Source organism: Uloborus diversus, chromosome 8, assembly GCF_026930045.1.
Source record: "Uloborus diversus isolate 005 chromosome 8, Udiv.v.3.1, whole genome shotgun sequence".
Lineage (NCBI taxonomy): Eukaryota > Metazoa > Arthropoda > Arachnida > Araneae > Uloboridae > Uloborus > Uloborus diversus.
In genome coordinates, this window is record NC_072738.1 from 71,535,963 (window position 1) to 71,561,451 (window position 25,489).

General features: G+C 33.1%; 1 protein-coding gene across 1 annotated transcript in view; it reads left to right on the forward strand.

Annotated features, from left to right (window-relative positions):
- The first annotated feature begins 2,091 nt into the window (after window positions 1-2,091).
- Window positions 2,092-25,489, forward strand: part of LOC129228422 (uncharacterized) — a 154,696-nt gene continuing 131,298 nt past the window's right edge. Inside the window, exon 1 of the mRNA XM_054863102.1 lies at window positions 2,092-2,197. Coding sequence (XP_054719077.1) covers window positions 2,149-2,197 — 49 coding nt within the window. The 5' untranslated portion in view covers window positions 2,092-2,148. The remainder of the gene's footprint in view (window positions 2,198-25,489) is intronic.

The window sequence follows — 25,489 nt, forward strand, 5'->3', positions numbered from 1 at the left end:
AAATAGGACAAAAGTCATTCCATGTGAATATTTTAAATTTAAATTATCTTTTTGTTTAATGGCGTGCACAGTGGGGGAGATGGGACACCTGTTGGCTCGGGTCTGAGCTTGAAGTGTGCCCAATATTTTTAAAACAAGGGGCAAAATATGGAGGAAAACAATATGGAGGGGGGGGGGGGAGAATAAATAGTCACTGGTGACGAGCACCAAAATGTTTGTGCACGCTTCTATTTGTAAGCAGTTAAACAAAATGGTGAATAGGCCATATAAGGGACACCAGTCCCTAATAAGGCCAAACCTAAAAAACCCCAAATATACTATCAAACTTATAAAATTAGAATAAATTCTTTATTTTCAATATAAAAACATATTAAAGAAAATTTTAAAATGTTCAAAATATTATCGAAAACTCCATATTCCAATGGAGAAGATAAAGATCACTTGTCTTATTTGGAGCACTAATAAATTGTTTTTTCCTGTTTTTTTTTTGGTCATTCCTGCGCACAGTTCGTGCACATGTGTGCAACATATGCAGCACTATGTCATATTCTCCACCCTACCCTTCGGTGTTTAAAAGGAACACCGGAGTCCTGATAATGTTAATCATGGCATTATTGAGTTACAGTCTACTTTTCTAGGATTATCAAATTAGAGGAAAAAATGACGGTACAAAACGATATTTTCCTTTTTGAATTCTTAATGTACATAAATTAGGCTTTCTATAGAACAATTTGATTTATGCTTTTCATACAAAACTGTTATTACGACATAAGCTAAGAAAGTTTAATGATAAAGAAGAAAGCGTTTGGGTATTTCCTTTTAATTTTCTCTTGAAATAAGTCATTTTAGGTTTGTTACTGTATGTCAGTTGTTTTGTGACATGTCTGAATCGAACTACAATTTTCAATGAAACCGTAGTTTCCCAAAACGCAATGAAACACAAATCTAACATTACATGAGTTTTTACATGATGTTTTGCGCAATATTTGATTGGTCTATTAAAATGGAATGGCCCTGTTATACTTAATTCGGAGTAAAATGAGTCTGATTACATTGACCCAAATCCGACTTTTTGGGGGTATTTTTCGAACTGGGGGAAGAATTTTTGACTCACCAGGGATTATCAGTGCTTAGCTTATGTTTTGTGCAATATTTTATTGGTCTCTTAAAATGGAAGAGCACTGTTGTACTTTTTTCGGAGTACTTTAATATTTCTGCTTACATTTACCCAAATCCGGCAGAATTTATAAACAACCATCAGAGATCTTCAGGACTGAACTTATGTCATTTTTGGTTTCTTCTCAAATATGGCTTCCATGTCTCTGCGTTATGAGTGAAATTATGGTACATTCATCATCTTAGTAATCAATAAAATCTTTAGCGACTTTGAAAACAAATGAAATATGGTTAAATGCAAAATCTTCAGGTTGTTGTCCTAAAATGTTTTTCCTTGAATGATTCATAACACCTATTGCACTACGTTAGCATTTTTTTAATTTGTTTCTATCGGCATAAATGTCATCATTGTTTATGGTTGATGTTGTTTTGTTTGCTGAAAAGTATTTAATGATGACATTTCATTTTAGTAGATAATGGAGCAATAGTTTTACACAAAAATTGTGCAGTGTGCTTATTGTTTTATTTATTTATTTTTTGCGATATAAATTAAACGCTGAAATTCATATTTAATGCTTAAAAGGCTTCGAAAAGAGAAATGGTAGAACTACAGTCTGTTTGTAATGAATATTTAAACTAATATCTGTGTTTCAAACACACAAATCTACAAACTATTTGAATGAAGAAATGACGCATTTCGTTTCTTTAAATGCTTCAGCATGATTGGCAAAAATAGAGCGCTTGACTTAAATTTCAACTTCACTTTCTTTGCCGCACTCATCCGATTTTCGTCTTAAAGAAAAGAAAAAAAAAAAAAACAAAGAAGTTACCAATCTTTTTTCGGAAACAATTCCAAAAGCGTTTCTCTTCAACAGATATTGACATCTCGTCTTTCTCACTAGATGGCTCTGTCAGCTCCACAAATGAGGAAAACCCACGCCTGCCGAACACACAACTCTCGTGGGCTAACTCCGATTCACTTCTCATGGAGTGTTGGAGCAGACGAAACAGAGGGAAAGATTACGGTTCGAAATGTTTAGCCATTTTCTGTTGACAACTTCGTGGATACTACTGGCTAAAGGTAGGGTATTGTTGTATTTTGTTTTTTTGAAAAGAATATGCAAGACATTATGACAGGAATTTTTAAAAATATATATTTAAAAAAATTCTACGAAATGTCACTTTTTGATTTAAAAAAAAAGCACACACACACGTAAAAGAAAAAAAAATCTAAATTAAGAAATAATGTTGCGATATTGTCTTATATAATTAATCCGTAAGAGAAAATAAATAAAATAAAATAAAATAAAAAGCAAAATTGTTGCCAAAAAACATTATCTATTTTACTGAACATTATAAATGTGTCCTTTTCAGAATTCTAGTAAGCCTAGAATTCTACAACCTTTAAAAATATTTTACGATTGTCAATTCAAATCAACCCATTCTAGATGAAATGCTCTATTTAGTTAATGTATTGCCATAAGAACAAATACAATAGAGCGTGGTAAAAATGGAGTTTTTCATTCTTAATCGGCTGAAAAAAAGTATTGCCACAGACAAACTTAAAATAATAATATAAGAAAAAAAGGCATAAAAATGAATGCGTTGAAGCATATTTGAGTGACCAACTATGACAAACTTTAAAATTAAACAAATAACACTTATTAAATTATTTGAAGTAAATAAAAATAAGATGAACTGGAAAAACAATTAAAAAAAAACTAAAACAACCTTTTATAAATATAAAAATAGATTTGGGGTAAGCAAACTGACAATTAAGAGACAGTTATTGCTAAGGTCAAAAGTTTTTTCCTGATTAAAATATAGATAAATTCACTTTGGAAATACGCAAGGTATTTTTTCCGTTTACCATAGAGAGCGGACGAAAATTCGGTATAAAGACTGTTTCAAAAAGCTCCTAATATAATTAAAAAATTGTTCGTTCAACCTATGACAGACGAGAGATATTCAATCATGATTGATATTATAGATATTTGTAATATGCATGCACATATTCATGCAGTTTAACATTTCTGAGAATGTGCTATAATAATGGTAGCAATTAAATTTCTCATGTTAATAGAGCTGATCACCAATAAGGTCGAAACTGACCCCATACTTGGTTTCTCGTTAATTAAATAAATATATTCTCCCATATAGTTTTAGCTTGTGCAGTGAATACTAAGCATCCCATACCTAGAAAGAAATACTTCTCTAATTTTTATTCCCACTTACTGGTGGAACAGTGAGACAAAATTGCATATCGATTTTATTTTTTTTCTGTTGTTGTTGTTGTTGTTGTTGTTTGTCTGATCGCAAGTCACATTATATTAAACACTGTAAAAAAATTCGGAAACGTTACTGGTTATTTCCGTGAAACGTCTCGGGATTTCACACGTTTTCACCTATTTCCCCGTAAAAACAAGTATCTTCACAAAAAAGTTTCCCGAATCGCTACAAGTTGCACGCGTGCAGACTTTTCACTGTTGTGGAAAATATATTTAGCAACCAGTTTAAAGATTGAATAAGCGTGTTTATTAAGCGTATCGGCCTAATGTTGCGTGCGGCCTGTCCAGATTGACTAAGCTCCCAATGAGAGTGGAAAAGTCAATGGATAGCAACAGCCTTGCAAGGCAGGAATTGCAGGCAAGTGATATGCTTGGTTCCTTCTGGCATAGCTGTGGTCGTTTTGATTTTTATGGAGTCTTCTTGGTAAAGGAAGGTTCTAATCAATTACACTGAACCTACTTAATTTTTCTAAAAGGTTCTGGATACATGACTGGGGAGATTTCGCACTTCTTCAGAAAGTTTCCAGGTTAATTTCAGAGAGGTTACTGACTTTTAGCGGAAAAGGTTCCTGGTTTTTGCAAGATATGTTACTGTTAGAAATTGGGCACATCAGCTGCCTATTATTTTCCAGGAACGTTTCTGAATCGTGTTTACAGTGAACTAGTGGTACCCGCACGGCTTTGCTCGTAATAGAAAATTAAAAGGTCTTTTGTTTCGCCTGTATATTTACGAATAATTTATGGTGAATTTTCTCTCCAATTGGCTTGTGCCCATGTTACGGTTAAACGTTATGATAATTTCGTAATTTACTCGTCCATCTTATGATAATTTTGTTCTCAAAATAGGAGTAGAAAAAGAACCACATCGAATTTTCGAAAAATCGCTTCAAGGTGCTCTCCCCCATGCTACAAACCAACGTTGTGCCAAATTTCATGAAAATCGGCCGAACGGTCTAAGCGCTACACTGTAAAAACGATTCAGAAACGTTCCTGAAAAATAATAGGCAGCTGATGTGCCCAATTTCAGTCAGTAACATGTCTTACAAAAACCAGGAACTTTTCTGATAAAAGTCAGTAACCTTTCTGAAATATTAAGAAATCTCCCCTATTAAAACCAGACGTGAACCTTCTAGAAAAATTAAATAGGTTTAACTTAAATGAATTGAACCTTCCTGATTTACCAAGAAGGCTCCAGAAATATTCGAGCAACCACGGCCACGCTACACGAAAATTGCAAGCAAGAACCAAGCATATTCCTTGCCTGCAATTCCTGCCTCGCAAAGCTGTAGCTATCCAGTGACTTATTTGCTCCCACTGGAATCTTAGTCAATCTGGACGGGACATAAACAATCTAAAGCCGATACACTTAATAAACACGCTCCGTCAATATTTAAACTGGTAGCAAAACATATTTTTCACACCAGTACAAGGCCTGCATTCGTGCATGTTTTAGGAATTCAGGAAACTTTTTTGCGAAGATACTTGATTTTTTGGGGAAGTAGGTGAAAACCTCTGAAATCAAGAAACGTTCCACGGAAATAACCAGTAACGTTTCGGAATTTTTTTACAGTGTATGCGCGTCACAGAGATCCTGACAGACAGAGATCTGGACAGAGAGAAATCCTGACAGACAGAGATACTTTCAACTTTATTATCAGTAAAGATAATGATTAACGTATTGTCATAAAAAACGCAATAATTTCTACCAAAATGTATGATTAAAAAAACCGTCGTAATTTCTCAAACCCCACCTCCTTTTCAAAGCTTGAACTTTGTGGACGGCACCAAAAAAGGTTTCTTTTTAAGTTCCTCCTAATACCTGTAGTTGTGTGTGTGCACCAGATTGTTGTGGTTGTAGTTGTTGCTGCTATGTCCTTAAACCAAAAATATGTGGTGCATTTGAATGGTCTTGTCAATGTCAATTGCAGGATCAAAGTGCAAATCTACATTAAGTTTGGTTTATTAAGAATGCTCCAGTCATTCATTATTGAATTGGACCAAAAATATCGTTATTTTTTTGTTATCTAAGGTGTTTATGATTTCAAAAAGACAAATATGGAAATATGTTGTTTGAAATTAAATCTACATTGTATAACGAGATTTTTTTTTTTTTTTTTTGGTGGGATATTTCTTGTAAGTATATCTGATTTTTTGAATGGTTAGACGAAAAAACCAGACATTTGAGAGAGAAGCCAGGTGTGAAGTAATCGCGTGCATAAATTTTTAAATAGAAGTATAATTTAGAAACTTTACCGATAGTCGAAAATTTATCATCGTAGTTTATTGGTGTGGAATCAACAAAGTATTCTTTTACAAATCTTCCTTCTTAGCCGAAACTCCAGTTCTTGCGTTGTGGGGAAGGGGGGGGGAGAAGGGGGCCTGGGTTTTAACATCCCTTACTTATGTATGAAATATTGCATTACGATTGGCAATATCTAATACAGTTTTGGGGTTGGTCCCACCTGCTTCGCTGATCTTAAAATTCAATCTGAGATGTAAAAGGAACGCCAGCAAAACACTATATTTAAGTCAGAAAAGCAATACAGTTAACCAATGTTGTCCTATGTTATAAGGGCTGCAGGTAGTGTTTAACTCAGTATCCCCTTATGATGTCCTATGACTAACATGGCACATTATTCATCTGGATGTTGAACATGTTGAACTGTTATATAAAAAAACGCTCTGCTAAATTGAACTTATTTTGTTGTCTTAATCTGCTTGCAAAATCAACAAACTAAATCAACGCTCCGTTTTTTTTTTCATATTTTTGCTGGAATTTTAAGCACAATTGAATATATTGTCTTAGTGTCTTTTTTTACTTTCTTTAGAAGCTGATTTCATCCCCTAAATGGAAAGTACAGTCCCCGTTTTTAAGTTTAATGATGTCTTCGGAATGATATCTGAAATATTTAATTCAAAGAAAAGAAAAAATAAACACAATAAATAAAGTTTTGCAAACTAATCATTTTTTACAAATATTTTTTCCTTCCCCAGACTAAAATTTTATTTTTCCCTCTAGAAATAATAATACTTGCAATATTCTACACAATCTTATAGAAGAATTTTACTCTGTATTCTTTAAAATGATTGCTTCGTCCAATAATAAAATAATAATAATAATAATAATAATTAAAATAAATATATAAATACATTAATGTTTAAAAATAAATAAAATAAAAAATAAAAAATGTATATAATAAAAAAGATAGCAGAACAAATAAAAAATAAAAAGGCGAAGGAGGGTAAGATTTGGGGGAGGGGATTTGTGCTATTGAAATGGGGGGGGAGGCACTCCTCTATGGTTTATGCTTCTGCAAGGTTTTCTGCACTTTTTACCATTCACTAATAGAGGTTCAGATACGTCTACTGAAGATAGTTTTAAATCTCATCCAAACCGGCATGTGCCTCAAAGAACTAAAACATTATTTTCGAGCAGGAGAGAGGAAACATCAAAAGCAGTACACTGGAAAAAAAAAAATCTGAAACGTCACTGATTACTTCCGAATAACGTTTTGCGTAACAAGTTTCGTAACAAAAGTTCCCTAAATCACATCAAGTTCTATGATTACCTATTTCACACTATGGTGAAAAACACTTTTAGCTACCAGTGTAAAAATTTCCCTGCTTATTTATTTGGTGTGTATCCTTTGCGGCCCTGTCTGGATTGACTGAGACCCACCCAATCAAAGGCAAAATGTAGGCTCCGTACGTTGTAGCTTCGAAGGGATTTCTTACGATTTCCGCCAACAACAAGTTATTGAAGTATACAAGTAAATTTGACCTTGTTCAGTTCGCATAATGTTTATGTTTCTCAGCGCAGATTTCAGAAATCGAAGTTAAAAATTTTCTTTTGTGAAATGCCTAATTTTAAAGCAATTATGATACCAATTTATGTTTTTTTTATTCATTGGTAAGTTTTACTTGCTTATTTAAAACATCAATGAAATTTGATGTCTAATTTTCTGTGTGTATTTTGATTTTTTTTCAATTCGTTATGTTCATTTGCATGATAACTTACTGCGTGACGGGGCGAGTGCGCAAAGTCTGCAAAGGTTCGCAAAAAATATGGAATAAATACAGAAAGGAAAGTAGTATCAAAACAAAAATACGACACATATTTGAATACAATACTATACAATCATCGAAGAAATAAAAGTAAGTTTGTCTACTTTATTGATAACCTTTAATAAAATAAAGTTTGCAAAGTTCACCAACATGCAACGGCCTCCCTTACAATATCTAAACAGAATTACTACGATTCAAAACTTTCAATAATATGTAACTACATTCGATCTTTGAATTAAATTAATTTCTTTCCGAGAATAAATAAAACTTTATATAGCTCCTGCATTCCATGAACAGAAGGGCTTTTAGCAGAGAAATAGAATTTTACCAGATAAGTTACTTTGATGAATATAAAATGAAGTTAAATTTAAAGAACATTTGACTTGCAAAATCCTTCCGTAATTAAAAAAAAACACTCACATTACATTAGTTTTACATATTGAAAGCTGTTCTAATGCATTTTATATGTAATTGAAAATAAAAGAATAATATATGAATTCGTTAAACATTATTAAAAAGTATAATTTACATTATTATGTTACAATATTTATTGTTAATTCTTGCTAAAATAGTTAAACAACACAGGATCTTTACGAAATAAATCCTTCGTCAACAACCCCCCCCCCATTCTTGAATAGATCAATCAAAATTAAAATTCAAAATGAATTGTAATCACGGCAAACGTACTGGATTAGCATAAAACGAGTTTTTTTTTTTTTTTTTTTACCCGTTTTCATGCTTCACCTTACCCCAAAAATACCCTCGTTTACCGGTTTTTTAAAACCATTATTATTTTTCTTTCTTTGGATCGAACCTAGTTTTTAAGAAAACGCTTTTTTTTTCGTATATACATATATTTATAGCAAAGTTAAACCATAAGTATGTACCACTTGTCACAACAATAAATTTTAACTAGAATAATTACGGTACAAAGAACAGTTAATGTCTCTCCTTTTTCGTCGTTTTGTGTTTTTTGTCGAAACACCTTTAATCGAATCCGACTATTAAATCTGATATAAAATTTGTCACGTGACCAAATAGAAAATGGTACGAAAACTGATTTAAGGTGCATGAGTTCACTATTTTAGCATATTGAATAAAAAAGAGTTTTAAAGATGTATGAAAGTAAGCAAGAAAAAACGAGCTAATTAGAACAGGGGACATTTTTGAAATAATAAGGTAGATGTAGGAGAATGTGGGGCTAAGTGAAAAGGTGAAATATTTACTCTGCTTAGCGAGACTTATCTGGTAATATTTTAACAATGTATTTGCACATATAGTCTATTCCAGCCAGGAAAAAAAATACCGCCGAATATTAAAGCACATACTAAAAAATCAATTTTCGAACGTTGTTGAAAGTCAAAAATTATTTTTTATGTTATAAAATAATAATGTTCTTGTTATTAACATTTCAAGTATTAATTGAGATTGTCTAATATGCAGCGCAATATTAATTTACTTAATATTAAGCTTATTTGTGTTTTAAATAATTTGGTGACGTAGTGGAGTATTGTCCGTTTTTCACAAGAAGGCACTTGACTCCTTCCTCATCACGTGGTATCCGATGATTCTATTTCGCTGTTTTCGACAGAAGGTGCATTCGGATCATGGCAATTTGTTGTGAAAGCAGCGGTTTTTAAAATGTGAGAATAACTAACACACACTAAGACTTTTTTGCACATTGAATTGCATGGCCATGTTAAGGCTCTCTGGTTGTTTTCTTTAGAAAAGTGTGGATTGCATACCGATCACCCTCGCGTAAAATGGAACCTTGCGTTCAAGAGGGCGTGGCGAAGTGCTTTCCCGTGAAAAACGGATAATACATGCGGGGCAAAGTGGATGGGGCAAAGTGAAATTGTTTATTTCGTTTACTCACTCAATCATTTACTACTTACTTACTTAATCATTACTTACTTAAAGCGCGAAGCGCTACCACTAAGCCACTGGGATTCGCAATAAATTATAGTAATCAAATAAACAACATGGCGTACATTTAGAGTCCCAGTTCATTACTACTGTAGCTAAACTAAAATGATGAAGTTTGCAAATAATAACGTAATTGTATTTTTAAAAAATATCGTTTTTTGTTTTAATAAAAAAAGACTACTTATTTTCCAATCTGTTTGGCTTATTACTTGGGTTATCTGGATTTTTGTTCATTCGGATTGCCGTTGGTCCCAGTTAGTCTGGATAAACGAAGTTCTACTGTAAATTAATTGAGTAAATCCATACTAAAAAAGCAAAAAAATAAAATGAAAATTCACTTCAGATCCAATTTAAAATACAGGGTTAGCATAAAGAATATCCCGGTTTTAAAAAATGTATATATTACAAACTATTACACTTAGCACTATAAATCTTACTAATATTATATATGCGAAAGTTTGTCTGTATGGATGTATGGATGGATGTATGGATGTTTGTTACTCTTTCACGCAAAAACTACTGAACGGATTTTGATGAAACTTTACAATAATATAGCTTATGCATCAGAATAACACATAGGGTAGTTTTCGTCCCGTTATGGGGGGCAAAACCCCCTTAGGGGGCAATAAAACACAATTTTTGTATAAATTCTCTAATATTGGGATGAAAAAATACTTGCACATATTTACATTATATGTCCATCGAAAGCTCTGATTTTTCTGCTGAAGATGGCACCTGTTCGAAATTTCTAAGTAGAATAAAAAACGAGTTATGAGCTTTTTAGATCCATGTTCGAAGGCTTTCCTCAACTCAATACAGTATTTAGTGTATCATCTCAACTCCCTGTCGACAATTGTTGTTTTGTTGACTTTCTTTGCTTTTCGTGATTGTTCAAGGCTTTTCTCAAGTCAAATCTTGAAGTAAGATTTTTGCACAAGATTTGCAAATAATGCATGATTTGGCTGATGATTTTCCATTTAAACGGAACTTTAATGTAATTAATGGTTTTATTATTATTTATGCTGATTGAACACTTACTCATTATCCAAACAACCAAACAGATCGCCAAAATTTATGCAGAAAGATTTCCGTAGCTGATGCATTTGGCAGTTTTTTCAACGTTGCTGTTTTTGAAGCCGAAGACTACGTCATAATGTTTCTCAGCTTTCACCATGTAAACAAAATATCGCCAATCAAAGAATTTTCAAAAGACTTCTTTTACTGTGTGAAATAATCCAGCATCTAAATTAGGCAAATCCATAAACAGTACAAAAACTTCCATTAATTTTCCTTTTTGCACAATTTCAAACAATCACCAAATTTTGTTACTTAATTTGGTAACATTTCGGATGAAAATGTTTAGCGCCATTTTATGGTGACCAAAAATATCTCAGCATCTGGCGACGATATCTGTGTAACGAAAATTAATATCATATCGTTTTACAAAGTAAGGAAAGAATGGGGGAGCATCATCGAAGGTACCCCGAAACGACTTTCGCAAATTCGGTTAAATCGCACCAAGAGCCACAATGATTGAAATTTCCCGAAATAACTAAAGCAAGTATAAGGGGATTACGAGCGCAGATACTTTTTTTTAATTACTTCGTACTTCATTAGCCATACAGAGAAGGTTTTAGACTCCATGTTAAAAAAAAAAGTATCAACAGATTAATCTTTTTAAACATGAGAAGATTAATTTCATGTTTTTTAAATTTGTATATGCTTAAATATAGTGCTTTCGTTTCTAAATCAATACTACTTTGTTCTTTATACTTATTGCTATTTTAGTTTTATGGGTAAGGAAGAAACTCGATTTTTAATCACGTCAAAAAGATGTGTTTTAAATTCTTTTACTTAAAACAGAAAACAAAAGCAAGTAACGATTTTTTCTAATAATTATTACTGACCCAGGCAACGCCGGGTATTTTTGCTAGTGATACATAAAAATAAAGATGAACTGTGAAAGTTCTTTTGAACATACGTAACTACTTAAACGTGCACGTTCCGCACTAGCGCAGCCAGAAATTCCTTCTGGAGGGAATTTTTTGGTCACAACAGTCCTAACATGTGTATTAACTACTGTATGAGAATTGGCAACAATATTAAAACGACGAACTTTGGGGGTTTTCATACCCCCTTCCATTTACATACACACGCCCCGCTGCGCTGTAACCAAAAAACCCTTTCCAGAAGGAATTTCTGGCTGCGCAAGTGCGCAATGTGCACGTTTAAATTGTTACATACGTTTAAAAAGAACTTTCACAGTTTATCTTTATTTTTATGCTAATCCTGTTGCACAGCAAAGTTGATTTAACTACTCAGTAAATCTATAGTATAGAAAATGAACTGGGTATCATGTGTTACACTTTTTAAATAAATATTAACAAGGATTTTTTGATTGCTGCACTTTTACGTGTGCTTGTGTACTTGTCAACAAAAGTTTTTTTTTTTTCATTTTTTAGCAAAATTCAAATAGCATTTTTCTACATTTCAAACTTAATTTTAGAAACGTTAAAGCACGCGCAAAAGAAAAAAGATAAAATAGACTTTGCGTTTTAATGTTCTTAACTAATGCTTAAATGCTTTTTTGCATTAAATATTTTGAATGCGAGAGCGATATATCTTTTTAGCTTTAAAAGCTTTTACTTATTAGAATTAAACATTCCTGGTTGCGGTAAAAACAACATATTAGAAAGAAGTTAAAATACTCTGAATAATCATCCATTTTTAACAAATAACATTCTTAAAGTTCCCAAAGCAAAGTTGTTATTTAAAAATGTGTTAGTTCTTTTGTTTAAATCTACTTTTAAAAATTATTTTTATTTTATTTGACCGCACTGATTAAGCTTAAGTATGCATAAATACTCAAAAGTAAATTAAAAACTTCATTTTCATAAATATTTAAACACTAATTATTAGAATGAGAATCATTTTAACAATTGTGTTGGCGTAAGCAATAAAACATAATTTATCTTATCACCAAATCTTATCGCCAAGTTGGGAATTGCTTTAAGATAGAGCTATTTTCTTTGCGGTAAAAATATTCATTTGTCAACAATTATTTCTTGCAGATAGTTTTTTTTCTGCACATAAGGTCAAGCAAATTTGCCTTTTAACATAATTGCCTTTTTTATTCATAGTGTTTTTTAATAGTTACCGCTTTGTTTTGGAACACCCATCATTAATTTAAGCTGAAAATTAATGACCATTTTCATAATAAATCACGAACTATTACTTTGATGCTCAAAAGCACGATGTATTCAAATCTAACTATGTAAGTCGAAAAATAAAACAACAAATGATAGCGAAAAGCACTGCCTGACATAAACAAGGTTACCCCCTCGAATACAAATACACCCAAACCTCTTTTTGTGCGGTCTTTTTTTTGTGCTTTTTTTTTTTTTTTTTTTTTTTTTGTGCGGTGTGAAAATTTCAATATGATTGGGACTCAGTTGACGATAGTATTTATAAAATGGACAAAGATATTTATAAAACGAACGAACTTTTTAATGCGATTCCTATCAACTGCACAAAAAGAGGTTTGGGTGTATAGAATGGGGTAAAAACTGCTACACTGACGTAATATAAATGTGCAAATGATATTTTTAAACAGAAAGATGGACTTGTGCTTTTTTCTTTTGTGCATAGCAGTATGATGCAAATTTTTAGTACACATTCGGATCACGAATGAAACACTTTATTTCAGAAAAAGGGTTTCAGCTGTCTGAATGTGTATCAGTTTTTTTCCTTATTTTGCTCTGTTAAAAAGAAAGGGTACTAAAATAAATTCCGCTTTTATTCCGAGAGTGTACCGACTGTGTTTCGTTCAAGATAGAGTCTTGTGAGATATAGTTCTGAAAACAAAAATCAGAGCAGATCTTCAAGTATGATGCAAATTCTTATTACACCTTCGGATCACGGTTGAAACACTTTATTTCAGAAAAAGGGTTTCAGCTGTCTGAATGTGTATCAATTTTTTTTCTTATTTTGCTCTGTTAAAAAGAAAGGGTACTAAAATAAATTCCGCGTTTATGCCGACTGTGTTTCGTTCAAGATAGAGTCTTGTGAGATATAGTTCTGAAAACAAAAATCAGAGCAGATCTGCAAGTATGATACAAATTCTTATTACACCTTCAGATCACGGTTGAAACACTTTATTTCAGAAAAAGGGTTTCAGCTGTCTGAATGTGTACCAATTTTTTTTCTTATTTTGCTCTGTTAAAAAGAAAGGGTACTAAAATAAATTCCGCGTTTATGCCGAGAGTGTACCGACTGTGTTTCGTTCAAGATAGAGTTTTGTGAGATATAGTTCTGAAAACAAAAATCAGAGCAGATCTGCAAGTATGATGCAAATTCTTATTACACCTTCGGATCACGGTTGAAACACTTTATTTCAGAAAAAAGGGTTTCAGCTGTCTGAATGTGTACCAAATTTTTTTCTTATTTTGCTCTGTTAAAAAGAAAGGGTACTAAAATAAATTCCACGTTTATGCCGAGAGTGTACCGACTGTGTTTCGCTCAAGATACTTGTGAGATATAGTTCTGAAAACAAAAATCAGAGCAGATCTGCAAGTATGATGCAAATTCTTATTACACCTTCGGATCACGGTTGAAACACTTTATTTCAGAAAAAGGGTTTCAGCTGTCTGAATGTGTATCAAATTTTAATCTTATTTTGCTCTGTTAAAAAGAAAGTGTTCTAAAATACATTCCGCGTCTATGCCGAGAGTGTACCGACTGTGTTTCGTTCAAGTTACTTGTGAGATATAGTTCTGAAAACAAAAATCAGAGCAGATCTGCAAGTATGATGCAAATTTTTATTACACCTTCGGATCACGGTTGAAACACTTTATTTCAGAAAAAGGGTTTCAGCTGTCTGAATGTGTACCAAATTTTTTCCTGATTTTGCTCTGTTAAAAAGAAAGTGTTCTAAAATACATTCCGCGGCTATGCCGAGAGTGTAACGAATGTGTTCCGCTCAAGATATTTGTGAGATATAGTTCTTAGAATATACTTAAGAACAGATCGATGGTACATTTAAGAATAGATAAAGCACATTCAGGTTGTCCAAAAAATGACTCATACATTTGCAAAATGAATAAAAACTAAACAGGCAGCGATAGAAATATACCGTTTGTTGCATCATACTTGGGACAACAGTACGTTTTCAGACAAACTTCCAAAAATAGTAACAATGTTCCACAACAGATGGCGCTGCAGGTATTTTAAAAGGTTTAATAGAAAAAGCAGCCTGTGGGATCGCCAAAATGCCCGTATATTTGAAAAATCAATAAAAATTAAACGGACAGCATTGATTTTTTAAATATACCAGTCATTTTGGCGATCTCAAAGACTGCATTTTCTTTTATACATTTTTAAAAACCTGCAACGCCTTCCGTTGATGAACATTGTAATTAATTTTGGAAGTTTGTCCGAAAATTTACTGTTGTACCAAGCATAATGCAACAAATGAAACATTTTTATCGCTACGTTTAGATTTTACTGATTTTTCAAATGTATCAGTCATTTTTGGAACATCCTGTATTTTATAACTCATCGTTAACATACTTCGACACACTTGTGGAATCTTTTTTCTTTCGCGGAAACATAAATTTCAAAGTTTTCTTTAACTACCAGTCAGCTGACTTTCTCAGTATAATACTAATACAAATTGTGACCCATAAGTTGTGAAATAACAGGGGGATTCACAGGCTTTAATTCATCTTCGCCAACTCTATCATCAATCACTTCCTTCACCCTGCACTATATGCCACCCCTCGTCATGTTTTCTCACTAATGGCTAACTCCCTCATAAAGCGTAAAATAACTTTTGCTCTAGCGTGATGCACGAGCTGTATCTGTAAATTCTGCCATATTGGTGTCACGAAAGCCTTTACATACCACGAGCTTTCCTGTTCAAATACCGTACATTGCACATCTGTCACTTAAAATTGCTGGGAAAAAAAACTCAACAAAAGCTGCAAAAAATGTGCTACAAGTGTTCTAAAATATTAATATGTGTCACTATTCAAAAAATATTCTCAAATGCCTTCCGCAAAATTTTCAAACAATCTGCTAGACCAAAAAAGGGTTCTGGAAACTTCCAAAAAAATGCATCACAGTTTTTCAAAAACATTATAACTATCCATATTCAAACAGCGTTAAAATATTTACAGAGTAAGAAAAGTGCGGGGACCACTTGTTGCGGACCAAGAGCAACCATATTTGGTAACATACGCTTGTCTGTTGTCAGTCTTTGGCAGTTTATCCTCCGATAGAAGATGATAGAAAATGGCCAATTACGTTCCAAATGTGCTCGATAATTAGAAAGAAGAAGATATCTCCGACCAGAGCAGAAGTTAGATTTATACATAGAACTTCAATTACAACTTTTGTACTGATGTATTCAATCTGCGGTTTGCCGTTGCAGCACCGGAGGATGTATTTTTTTGTCAATAATGGGGGGGGGGGGGGGTGTTAGGTAGCTCAATTAGCTTCAGAAAAAAACTGAAAAATAAAGATACTACGTACATACTTATATGTTAAAGATAAGTCCAAATTTAACGCTTTTGACTCTTTTAGAACAATAATATTGTTTCTGTAAACGATTTTAGAAACATGAAAGTGCTTGTGTGTTTTTTCACTAAAATCTCATTTGTAAAAGTTTTGAGGTCTGTACTTTGAACCAAAGAATTAGCTCTGATAGAAGGGAGCTTAAGTTTCGTAGAGCAGAGTTCGGGTGCTGAAGAGTTCTAAGTTTTTGTCCATTTTAATTTTTCCTCTCTTAAAGAGTAGCTATAAAGATCAAAAGCAAAAAATCAAAAAAGCAATTTTTTTGAACATCCAATTTTTTGAAATGCCTTGATTCGAAAATATTTTCTTGAAATTTCCTTTTATTCATTTAAAAAAAAATAAATGAATTATAAAAACTATTACTATTTGAGGGAAATAAGTTAAATCGTTAATAGCGTAATAACTACCTAACCGTTATACCCATTTTAAAGTTATGTAAATATAATGCATTGAAGTAAGTTGAAAGCTTATGCAAACATTTATTTAAATATTTTAAGTTTATTTTCGGCAGCAGCAAGCAAAAACTCTATTTTGTAATCTTTAATAAAATAGTATACTCTTTGTGTAAGGAAGTACCCATTTTACACACATTGAAATCATATGTCACAGAAGGTCAATCAAAAATCAAATTAAGTCTTCACAAAATTACAGAAAAGTGGGAGAAATTTCATATTAGCAATTGCTATTTTCGCTTCAACGGAAAATATGCGAGAATAAATTATGAATTGAAACATATAAAAGGCTGAAACATGTGGATGAAATTAAGATTCGAGAGTTTCTGAAGTCAAAATGACATCGTAAATATTTATTTAGTAATTCAATGTGCGAAATCACAGCCCTTAGGCAATTTCGAGTGATTAAAATGGATGCACTGTTTTACTTCCATACGTTAGAAAACTTAGGCTTATTTAAATTCAAATTTCTTCGCTACTTCTGCACTTTCATGCGAGAGAAAAAAAATATACACTTAATTTGTGTAATTTGGTCTAGTACCTAATATAATATTTAGTGTGTTTTAATAAAAAAAAAAACCTACAGTTTTTTTTTTTTTCAAATTTTATTTCGACACATATTTTTTGTTGTATTTTTATACAACAACATAAGTAAAAATCTTAGGTCCGATTTGTTCTATCTTTATCTTTACTAAGAATAAGTTCAAAGTTTGTCTGGATATCTGTCGGGACATCTGTCTGGATCTCTGTCGGGATGGGGGTGTGCACCTCAAAGCGATTTTTCGAAAATTCGATTTTTTTTCTTTTTCTATTCTAATTTTAAGAACATTTTACCGGGAAAATTACCATAACGTGGAAGAGTAAATAACCAAATTATCATAACGTGTAACTGTAACATGGTCGAGAAAATTTAACATAGCAAATTGGCTAAATTCATCATCCATTATTTGTAAATATACAAGCGAACCGAATCACCTTTTGATTTTCTACTACGGGCAAAGCCGTGCGGGTACCGCTAGTAAAATATAACTTAGTGAGAGTAAATGCATAGCATTGAGAAATATTTCTGTACATATTTCAACGCCATTAGAAAAGTGTCACTGCAAGTTGAAATTTTCAAACATATATCTTTCAAGAATATAAATTAATTTTCTTTTTTCGGTTAGTATCGGAGTTAGTCACTAGGAAACAGCAGAAGTACACATATTCGTTTCATTTCTATTCTTAAAGTATCTATTTTTTTTTTTTTTTTTTCATTTGCTCATTCAAAGCTCACATTTTGTCTTTCCAATCTTTCAAAGTCCACATCATAACTTTATATTTTCGTTTTATTACAAGTAAATTAATTTTGATAAATAGTGAATAAATCCTCAAAAATCACAACAAAAGCAGGAATTTTTTTGACGTAATAATCATTTTTCCTTGTTATTCCCCCCCCCTTATCGTAAACACCATCCTTATTTTTATTAAATTGAAAACAATCACTACACTAAAAAAATCCAAATAAATATGAACTACGTAGCTTTGCAAGAATTGCAATCAAGCGAGATGCTTAATACTTGCAATTCTGGCTTAGCTTTGGCCATTTTTGCAATACTGCTTTTGCAACTGTCTTGGTTAATCAGGAAGGGGCCAAGCTGATTAGTCTAAAGTTCCGAAGACACGACTGGCTTTAAATGGGAGGATTTCTGATTTTTTTTTTTTAGGAAAGTTACTGAATTTTATCGGAAAACGTTCCTGGTTTCTGAGCGATATGTTACTGGCAGAAATTAGGCACATCAGATGCCTATTATTTTCCAGGAACGTTTCTGAATCGTTTTTACAATGTATATAAACATGTATATTGTATGCAAAAGGTCTCGCTCTATAACTGATTTTTAGATTTTTTTTGTTGTTATGAAATAAGTCGTTTTTACTTTGACATTAAACATATTCTTTTACAAACTATAAAACTATTTCATTGTGATAATAGATATTCTTAGTGCAGCATTTCAATACACATGGTTTAAACAGAACAGATCGTAATTCACAGTTCCGCTTCCCGAAAACACAATTCATGCAAACTTTTTATTTTCAATTCGAATAGAATCAAAAGTATTAAGCAGAACTTCTGCAGGAACAAAATGAGAGAACATTTTTCTTTATTCATATTGTTCTTAATATTTATTTCATAGAAACGAGATTCCTGCACTTTAATTTAAATCTCTACCTAATACCATATTTTAAACAATTTTTCTGTATCAAATGTTATGGATTAAAAAACAGAAATTTAATGTTTTAATGTATTTTTTCCTGAAAAAAAAATGCTGGCACAACGTTACACCTAAATAAGAAAAGCGTATTTAAATGTGATTGGTAGCATACTTAAAATATTTAAACAGTGTGGAAAAAGGGCAAAACAAAAATTTTCTAGCATTATAAAAAATGATATGAAATCTAATGTTTTAGGCATCATTTACAAACCCAATGGGGTTGTTTTTCTTCAGTCAAAAGTAGTACGTTTGCCACTGAAATTAATCGACTAAGCAAAAAAAAGCACGGTAGAAGCGTAAAAAAATGAAAGCGCTCTGATTAAAACATTTTTTTTAAATATTAAACTAAGTCAAAACATTAAAAAAATGGTCAGATCCTATGTTTTTAAGCATGCTCTTTCAGTAAAAAATACTTATAAAATTTCGAGAACGACCCCATTCAAAGATGAAACTCACGCAAAAGTCATGAGTTGTTTTTTAGTAAGTAAATGAGGTATATTTTATTAATAATATTATTAACGTTTCATAAACGTTACGTTATTGTAGATTAAATTTAAAAAAAAAAAAAAATCAGTTCACGAAATGAACTCTAAATGCTTCTTCAGTCAGACCGAAATTGAAAATTAGCCCTTCATTAGTAATATTCGAGACTTGGGCAATTCAAATGTGCAATGTCCTCTTTAAAGCACTAAGGAGATCATATTTGCCCTCATTATCACACTTTCCACGGACGTAGAGCATAAATATACGAAGAACCGAAGACATTACCATTCGACTTCCTTTACAGAAAAAACATAAAATTTGGCAGCAGTTAGTTCGAATGCGTCTAACTGTTCGCCGGATCGTCATTTATTTCCCAAATGCATTTGCTTCTATTTTGGATGCATGCTTTGACGTAGCGTCATATTGAAAATATTATCGCTGGAAAATGTATTATTATTATTTTTATCGTAATATTGTAGAAATGGAAATTATGTCACCTATTTCGGGGAAGGCTTTCGATAATGTAGGTTTTTTTTCTTGGTGAGATATGCTCACCAGTGTTTTGAAAATGATGCTTTAGCGAAATGAGAAACAGTAAGAGGCGTACATTATAACATTTAGGGTAGATCGGGCATGTTGTAAACGCAGTGAATTTTTTTCAAAACTAATTAAAACTGAAGAGCCAACAGTCATAACAGATTAATGCTACTACTTAACAAATATTCTCACTAGTTTTTGAGCATTAGTCGAGTTTCAGTGCAGCATGCAGAAAGAACAATCTGTTTTCAACCAAGTCGAGTAAATTTTCAGTTGAACGTTTTGAAGCTTATTGTGAATAAATAATACTTAGTTAAGAAAGGACAAATAGATAAAAATAGAAAGAAAACATATACAAAAATTAGCAGAACTTTAACCTTTTTTTGAGAATTACATTTGTATGAACTAAAATGTTATTAATTTTTTTTGTATGTTAAAACTAAATCCAATCTTGGCGACGAGGCAAGTTTACATGTTGACGTCTGAGCACCTTTACGCACGTTCTTACTGTGTCTTACTTCTTAACGTGCCATGACTTCTTTTCTGCTCAGAACTAATTCAAACCATTTTAGTATTTTCATGCTTTTTAGTTTTAAAAATCACCATTTATGTTTTAATTGAGTTACAAATTTGTATCGTATAACTTACAATCATGTAGTTCTGTCTTCATGCCCATTCAGCTTTTATTTTATACACTATTCAGTCTGCAATAAATTTTCTTTCTTTTAAAGATGGTAAGACATTCTGTTCAAAACACTAACAGAACCACGTTAGGTGTCAAAATAAATATGCGTGAACGGGCCCCGTGTCCTGGACAAATTTACGCGACCGACGTGAAATCAAAAATATTTTTTTTAACGGTTAAAACCATAAACTGAGCCACAACTGAATATACCAATTTTGACAGCATTAACTGATTCATAAAATCGCAATGTCTAAAATTTCCTAAGTTAAAACATAAAATTTAGAAAAATCATTGAAAACAATGCACGTAAACGTGCCTTGGTCTACCCTACAGTTAGTAGCCCTCGAAACATTTGAAACGACAGGTTTTTGGCCTTACATTTTTCTGAAAGCTAAATAATAACTGGCATACGCATGCGTAGGCAAAAAACATACGCAGTTTAGGGAATCAATCAGATTGCTGTAATGCTATCAAAAGTTATGATGTTAGGCGACACGTGTCTAGTAAAGTTTCGAGATCGAGCACTTCTGCAACAATAGCATGTAACAGTGGTTTACTGAGTTTGAACTTGGTGTTATAGTTGTCGCGCTTCAGTCGGGCCATGGAAATTCCGAGGTATCAATAAAATTTGGGTTTTTTTTTATAACCTTAACTCAACTGCCATGTGAATATAAGGAATCGGGCAAACCACAAACCTTAGACATTACGGTGGCCGGAGAAAGATTGTAAAGGAACGTGGTTTAAGATGTCTGACTAATCATTGCACAGGACAGATGAAAAAACTCTCATTCACATTGCTGCAAAAATCAATGCTGGAGCATCAACAAGTTTTAGCTTAAGAACCATTTAATCTATACCATCAGGGATTTGACTTGCTTACCTCTGTTGACTGAACGCCAACTGAACTATTGGCGACTGGAAAGCACTTGCTTGATTTGATAAGTCTCGTTTATATTGTGACAGACAGATGGACGTGCACAGGTTTGGGGACATACGAAAGTATTGAATCCTTCATGTCAAACTAGTGGACGCTCTCTCATGGTACAGAATGAGAACAGTTGGATAGATATCGGTCCTCTGATACGTCTAGACGGTAAATTACTAAGTAAAAAATACATAGACATCCTATTCTATCATCTACACCCATTTATGTTCATTTTTCATTCCAACAGAAATGGACAACTCCAGCAGTACAATATATATCCCCACACTTCAGGCATTATCATAGACAACTAGCAGGAGCACTATTTTGATTTAAAGCAATTCCATTTGCCGTCTTAATCTGCAAAGATAAAGAATATTGAGCATACCTGCAATGCCTTCTAAGTCCACAAGCATAAAAGAATATTAAGCATATCCGCAATGACTTCTAACATGCTGTTCAGGAGAGCTCAACCTCAAACCACACGACTATGGACTATTGGATTGCATTGTCAAAGTTGTGGGGTAAATTACTTCCAGCATTACTCTAGACATTAGTCGCATCCACACCACGTGGTGTTTCATAAAATATATATACACTCTGTCGCAAAAAAATATATGCACCCAGAAGAAATTGAGCTACACTCACGAAACTTGGCTGGCATGTAGAGTATAAGGAGATAAGAAGATGATTTAAAATTCAGAATAAAAGATAATTTTATTAAGCAGTTACAGCATGCAAAATGTTACAAATCAGTAAGTAGTAAAGCCACCTCTGGCAGCTATACAAGCCGAAACACGACGTGGCATCGACTCAGTTAGGTCACTTATGACCCCCTGCGGAAGATCATGCCATAATCTTTGCAAATGCGTCGTTAATTCCCCTATATCCAGGGCTGGCTGCAGTTGCCTTGCCAGCACGTCCTAGACATGCTATATTGGTGAAAGATCTGGTGACCTGGCAGGCCATGGGAGTACGTCATATCCCTGAAGACAATGCTGACACGCAGTATGTGGACGAGCATTGTCCTGCTGATAAATGGATCCTGGGCGACCTGATAGCATAGGCAAAACAATTGGCGTTAAAATGATGTCCAGTATCTCCAAGTGCCTTGGAGTGAGCTCCCAAAGTGCCTTGGAGAACAACTAAAGGTGATCGTGTGTGTCAAGAAATCGCTCCCCACACTGTCCCACCTTTCGAAATGGCTGTATGCCGCTCGACCGGTGCGCCTCCACAGAAGTGTACAATGATCAGCAGCACTGAAACTGAATCGGGATTCATCGCTGAAGATCTCACGCCTTTAGTCTGTTACACTCCAATCTGCCTGAGGTCGGCAAAAATCCAGTCGACACTGCCTGTGATGTGGGGTCAGTGGCAAGCGTCTTGATGGAAGTCGGTTCCATAAGCCAACTTCGGCTTCCGCCAAGTCGTCTCCTAATGGTTTGCCTTGATGCCACCAGATGCCTGGAAGGAGATAAGTGGCGTTGAATCGATGCTAGCGACGTTGTTGGTGCCGAGGTTGCCGCTTTCCTGATTGCGCGATCCTCGCGTTCATTTGTGTTCCTGGGACGCCCTGACCCTCCGCGACGGTAGACTCGCCCTTCCATGATCCACTGTTGCCAACACAGAGCAACTACCATATCGCTCCGACCGAGGTGACGGCCGAGACTCCTGTTTGACCAACCTGCTTCTCTGAGGCCTATTATATGGCTCCTATCAAACTCCGTCAGTTGTTCGTACTGCCGCCGTTTACGTCTTAGAGGCAGCTTAAGTCACAATACAGTCTACTGAAGTCAACAGATTCGATTGAACAGCCCTACGGCACAAGTACTCATGTTTTTAAACTCTCCCACCTGTGCAACTCACATGCTCATAGCGCGCTTAGCCTTGTTTCATTGGCGCTGAAATTTTAATCATTTGCATATCGGCTACCAAACTGCATTTGTGCCAAATTTCATGATTGTGGTTCAAATTCTTCTAGGTGCATATATTTTTTTGCGACAGAGTGTGTATAAAACCTTAAAAGTATTAAATCAACTATCACATTCTACACACCAAAAAAAAAAAAGTTTTATATTCAGACAGTCATATCAAAAACTGAGATGTATACGTGACAAAATGAAAGCCATAATTAACTTCGCCACTGAATTTAATGAAACGCATCGTCTAAGCAACCTCAACAATGATACCCCAGCCTACATTCTCCGTCGTATCGAATAAATTCTCTTCCCATTCCTCTCGCTTCTTCCGCGTGTGCAAATCTAATTAACTGATCTCTGTGGTATGATCTGCTGGGAGTAAGGCACAAGACAGACGCATTCATTATCAGTATCTTCAGAGCAATTGCGAATAAATATATAAATATTAAGATTTCAGACATCGGTCTTCATTTGGAACACATGAGCTGGTCATGTGATCCATCCAGGTGGTTCAAATCGATCCGACTTAAATATTATTGGAGAGTGAATATTTACACTATTACTTCATACATAAATTTCCTGTATATCTGATTTATCATATTAGACTTAACAGGATAATTCTCAAGCACAGGAAATGCAAGTATGTTGTTTGCAGTAAACATTCAAGGTGTTTATTAGTTTTTTCCCTTAATATTTTAATTTAATTATATATATATATATATATATATATATATATATATATATATATATATATATATATATATATATATATATATATATAATAGCGTGGCATATAAATACATATTAAGCGTGGCAGGACGCGTTGACCAGTAAATAACGGTTTGAAAAAAATAGTAAAACGAAAGAAAAACTTGCTATGTATCTTATTTGCTCTAATTGTGACGATTGGATATGAACTTTAATCTTAATCCGCAAATAAGCATCGTAAAAACAGTTAGTCTAAATTAGTTTAACTTTTTGAAATATTTCTTGGAGACCAATTATTAAAGAATTCATTAAGTTACCAGGACTTTGGAAACTGTTCAAAACAATCAGCGGCAAATAGACATAAGTCAATTTTAGATTATAATCCTTATCTTACATTTGAATGAAACCCTAATAGTTTATTTAAATCATAATTTGTAGTCATATATTTCTCACTTATTAAACAATAGATTGGCTGAGTAAAAAAATGTAGTGGATTTAACTCTTGTTCTAGAATTCAAATCGGTTTTTATTAGTAGGTGGTGAAACAAGAACACTGCTGAAGCAATACTTTAGTAATGTCCCCTGTGTTTCGCCGACACGAATTTTCCTTCCCTTATTTTTCAAATTCCTCTTTCCTTTTAATATATTCAAGGATGGGGGGAGGGAGGGGATTTTAAACGATAGCGAAACGTGGATAAACGAATTTAATTTATATGTTTTAGGAAACATTAATAATTGACGAACATTGTTTTGAAATTTTGCTGTAATTAATTATTTTTTGAAGCTGTTCATTTAGCTAAAACCATAAAGACCCTGAAGCTATGTTTGAAATTTGGATTTGCACGAACACTGCTTAAAATTTCATCAAACAAATTTAGCAGTCCTTCAAAAATGAAGTGGGTGTTGATTTATAAAGAAGAAGAATTTCAATTTATCTGTCGTTTGAACAAGTTAATCAATGCTATCGTTAAAACGAAAATAAACTGAATTTTTAAAGGATTTCTGAAAGCAGATTGCCGTAGAAAATAAGCTCTTGAATATGTATGCAGATTAGAAACGTTGCTTGTTAATGTTTTATATATGAGAGAGTAAGATTAAAATATACGATTTGAGTGCGTTTTGTAGCTACTTTAGCTGAAGGTTTGGTTATTACTAAATACTTGAAGTTTTACCTTAGGCAGGTAACCATTTTTTTACCTGTCGCCCACTATTGGGAATCGAATAACTGTAAATATATTATTAATTGTGGTGGCTTTCCTTGCGGTTTGCAATTAATAACAAATATATATTGCTTCTGGGGCAATGCATAAATGATTTTAAAAATCATATGAATTTTATTTAACTAAATCACTTTTTGACAAGCTCTTAGTTTAATGATCATTTTTAAAAAAATATATTCTACGTATAGTTTTGAATTTACACATATCTACCTTATGTTTGGTGTTTTTAAGGATGCTTAAGTTTTCTTAAAATATATTTAGCGTTAAAATATCTTTCAGAAAAAAAAGTGTTCTTCAGGTTAAAAGTATTGCATTTATATTTAATTACACAACAGAAATAACC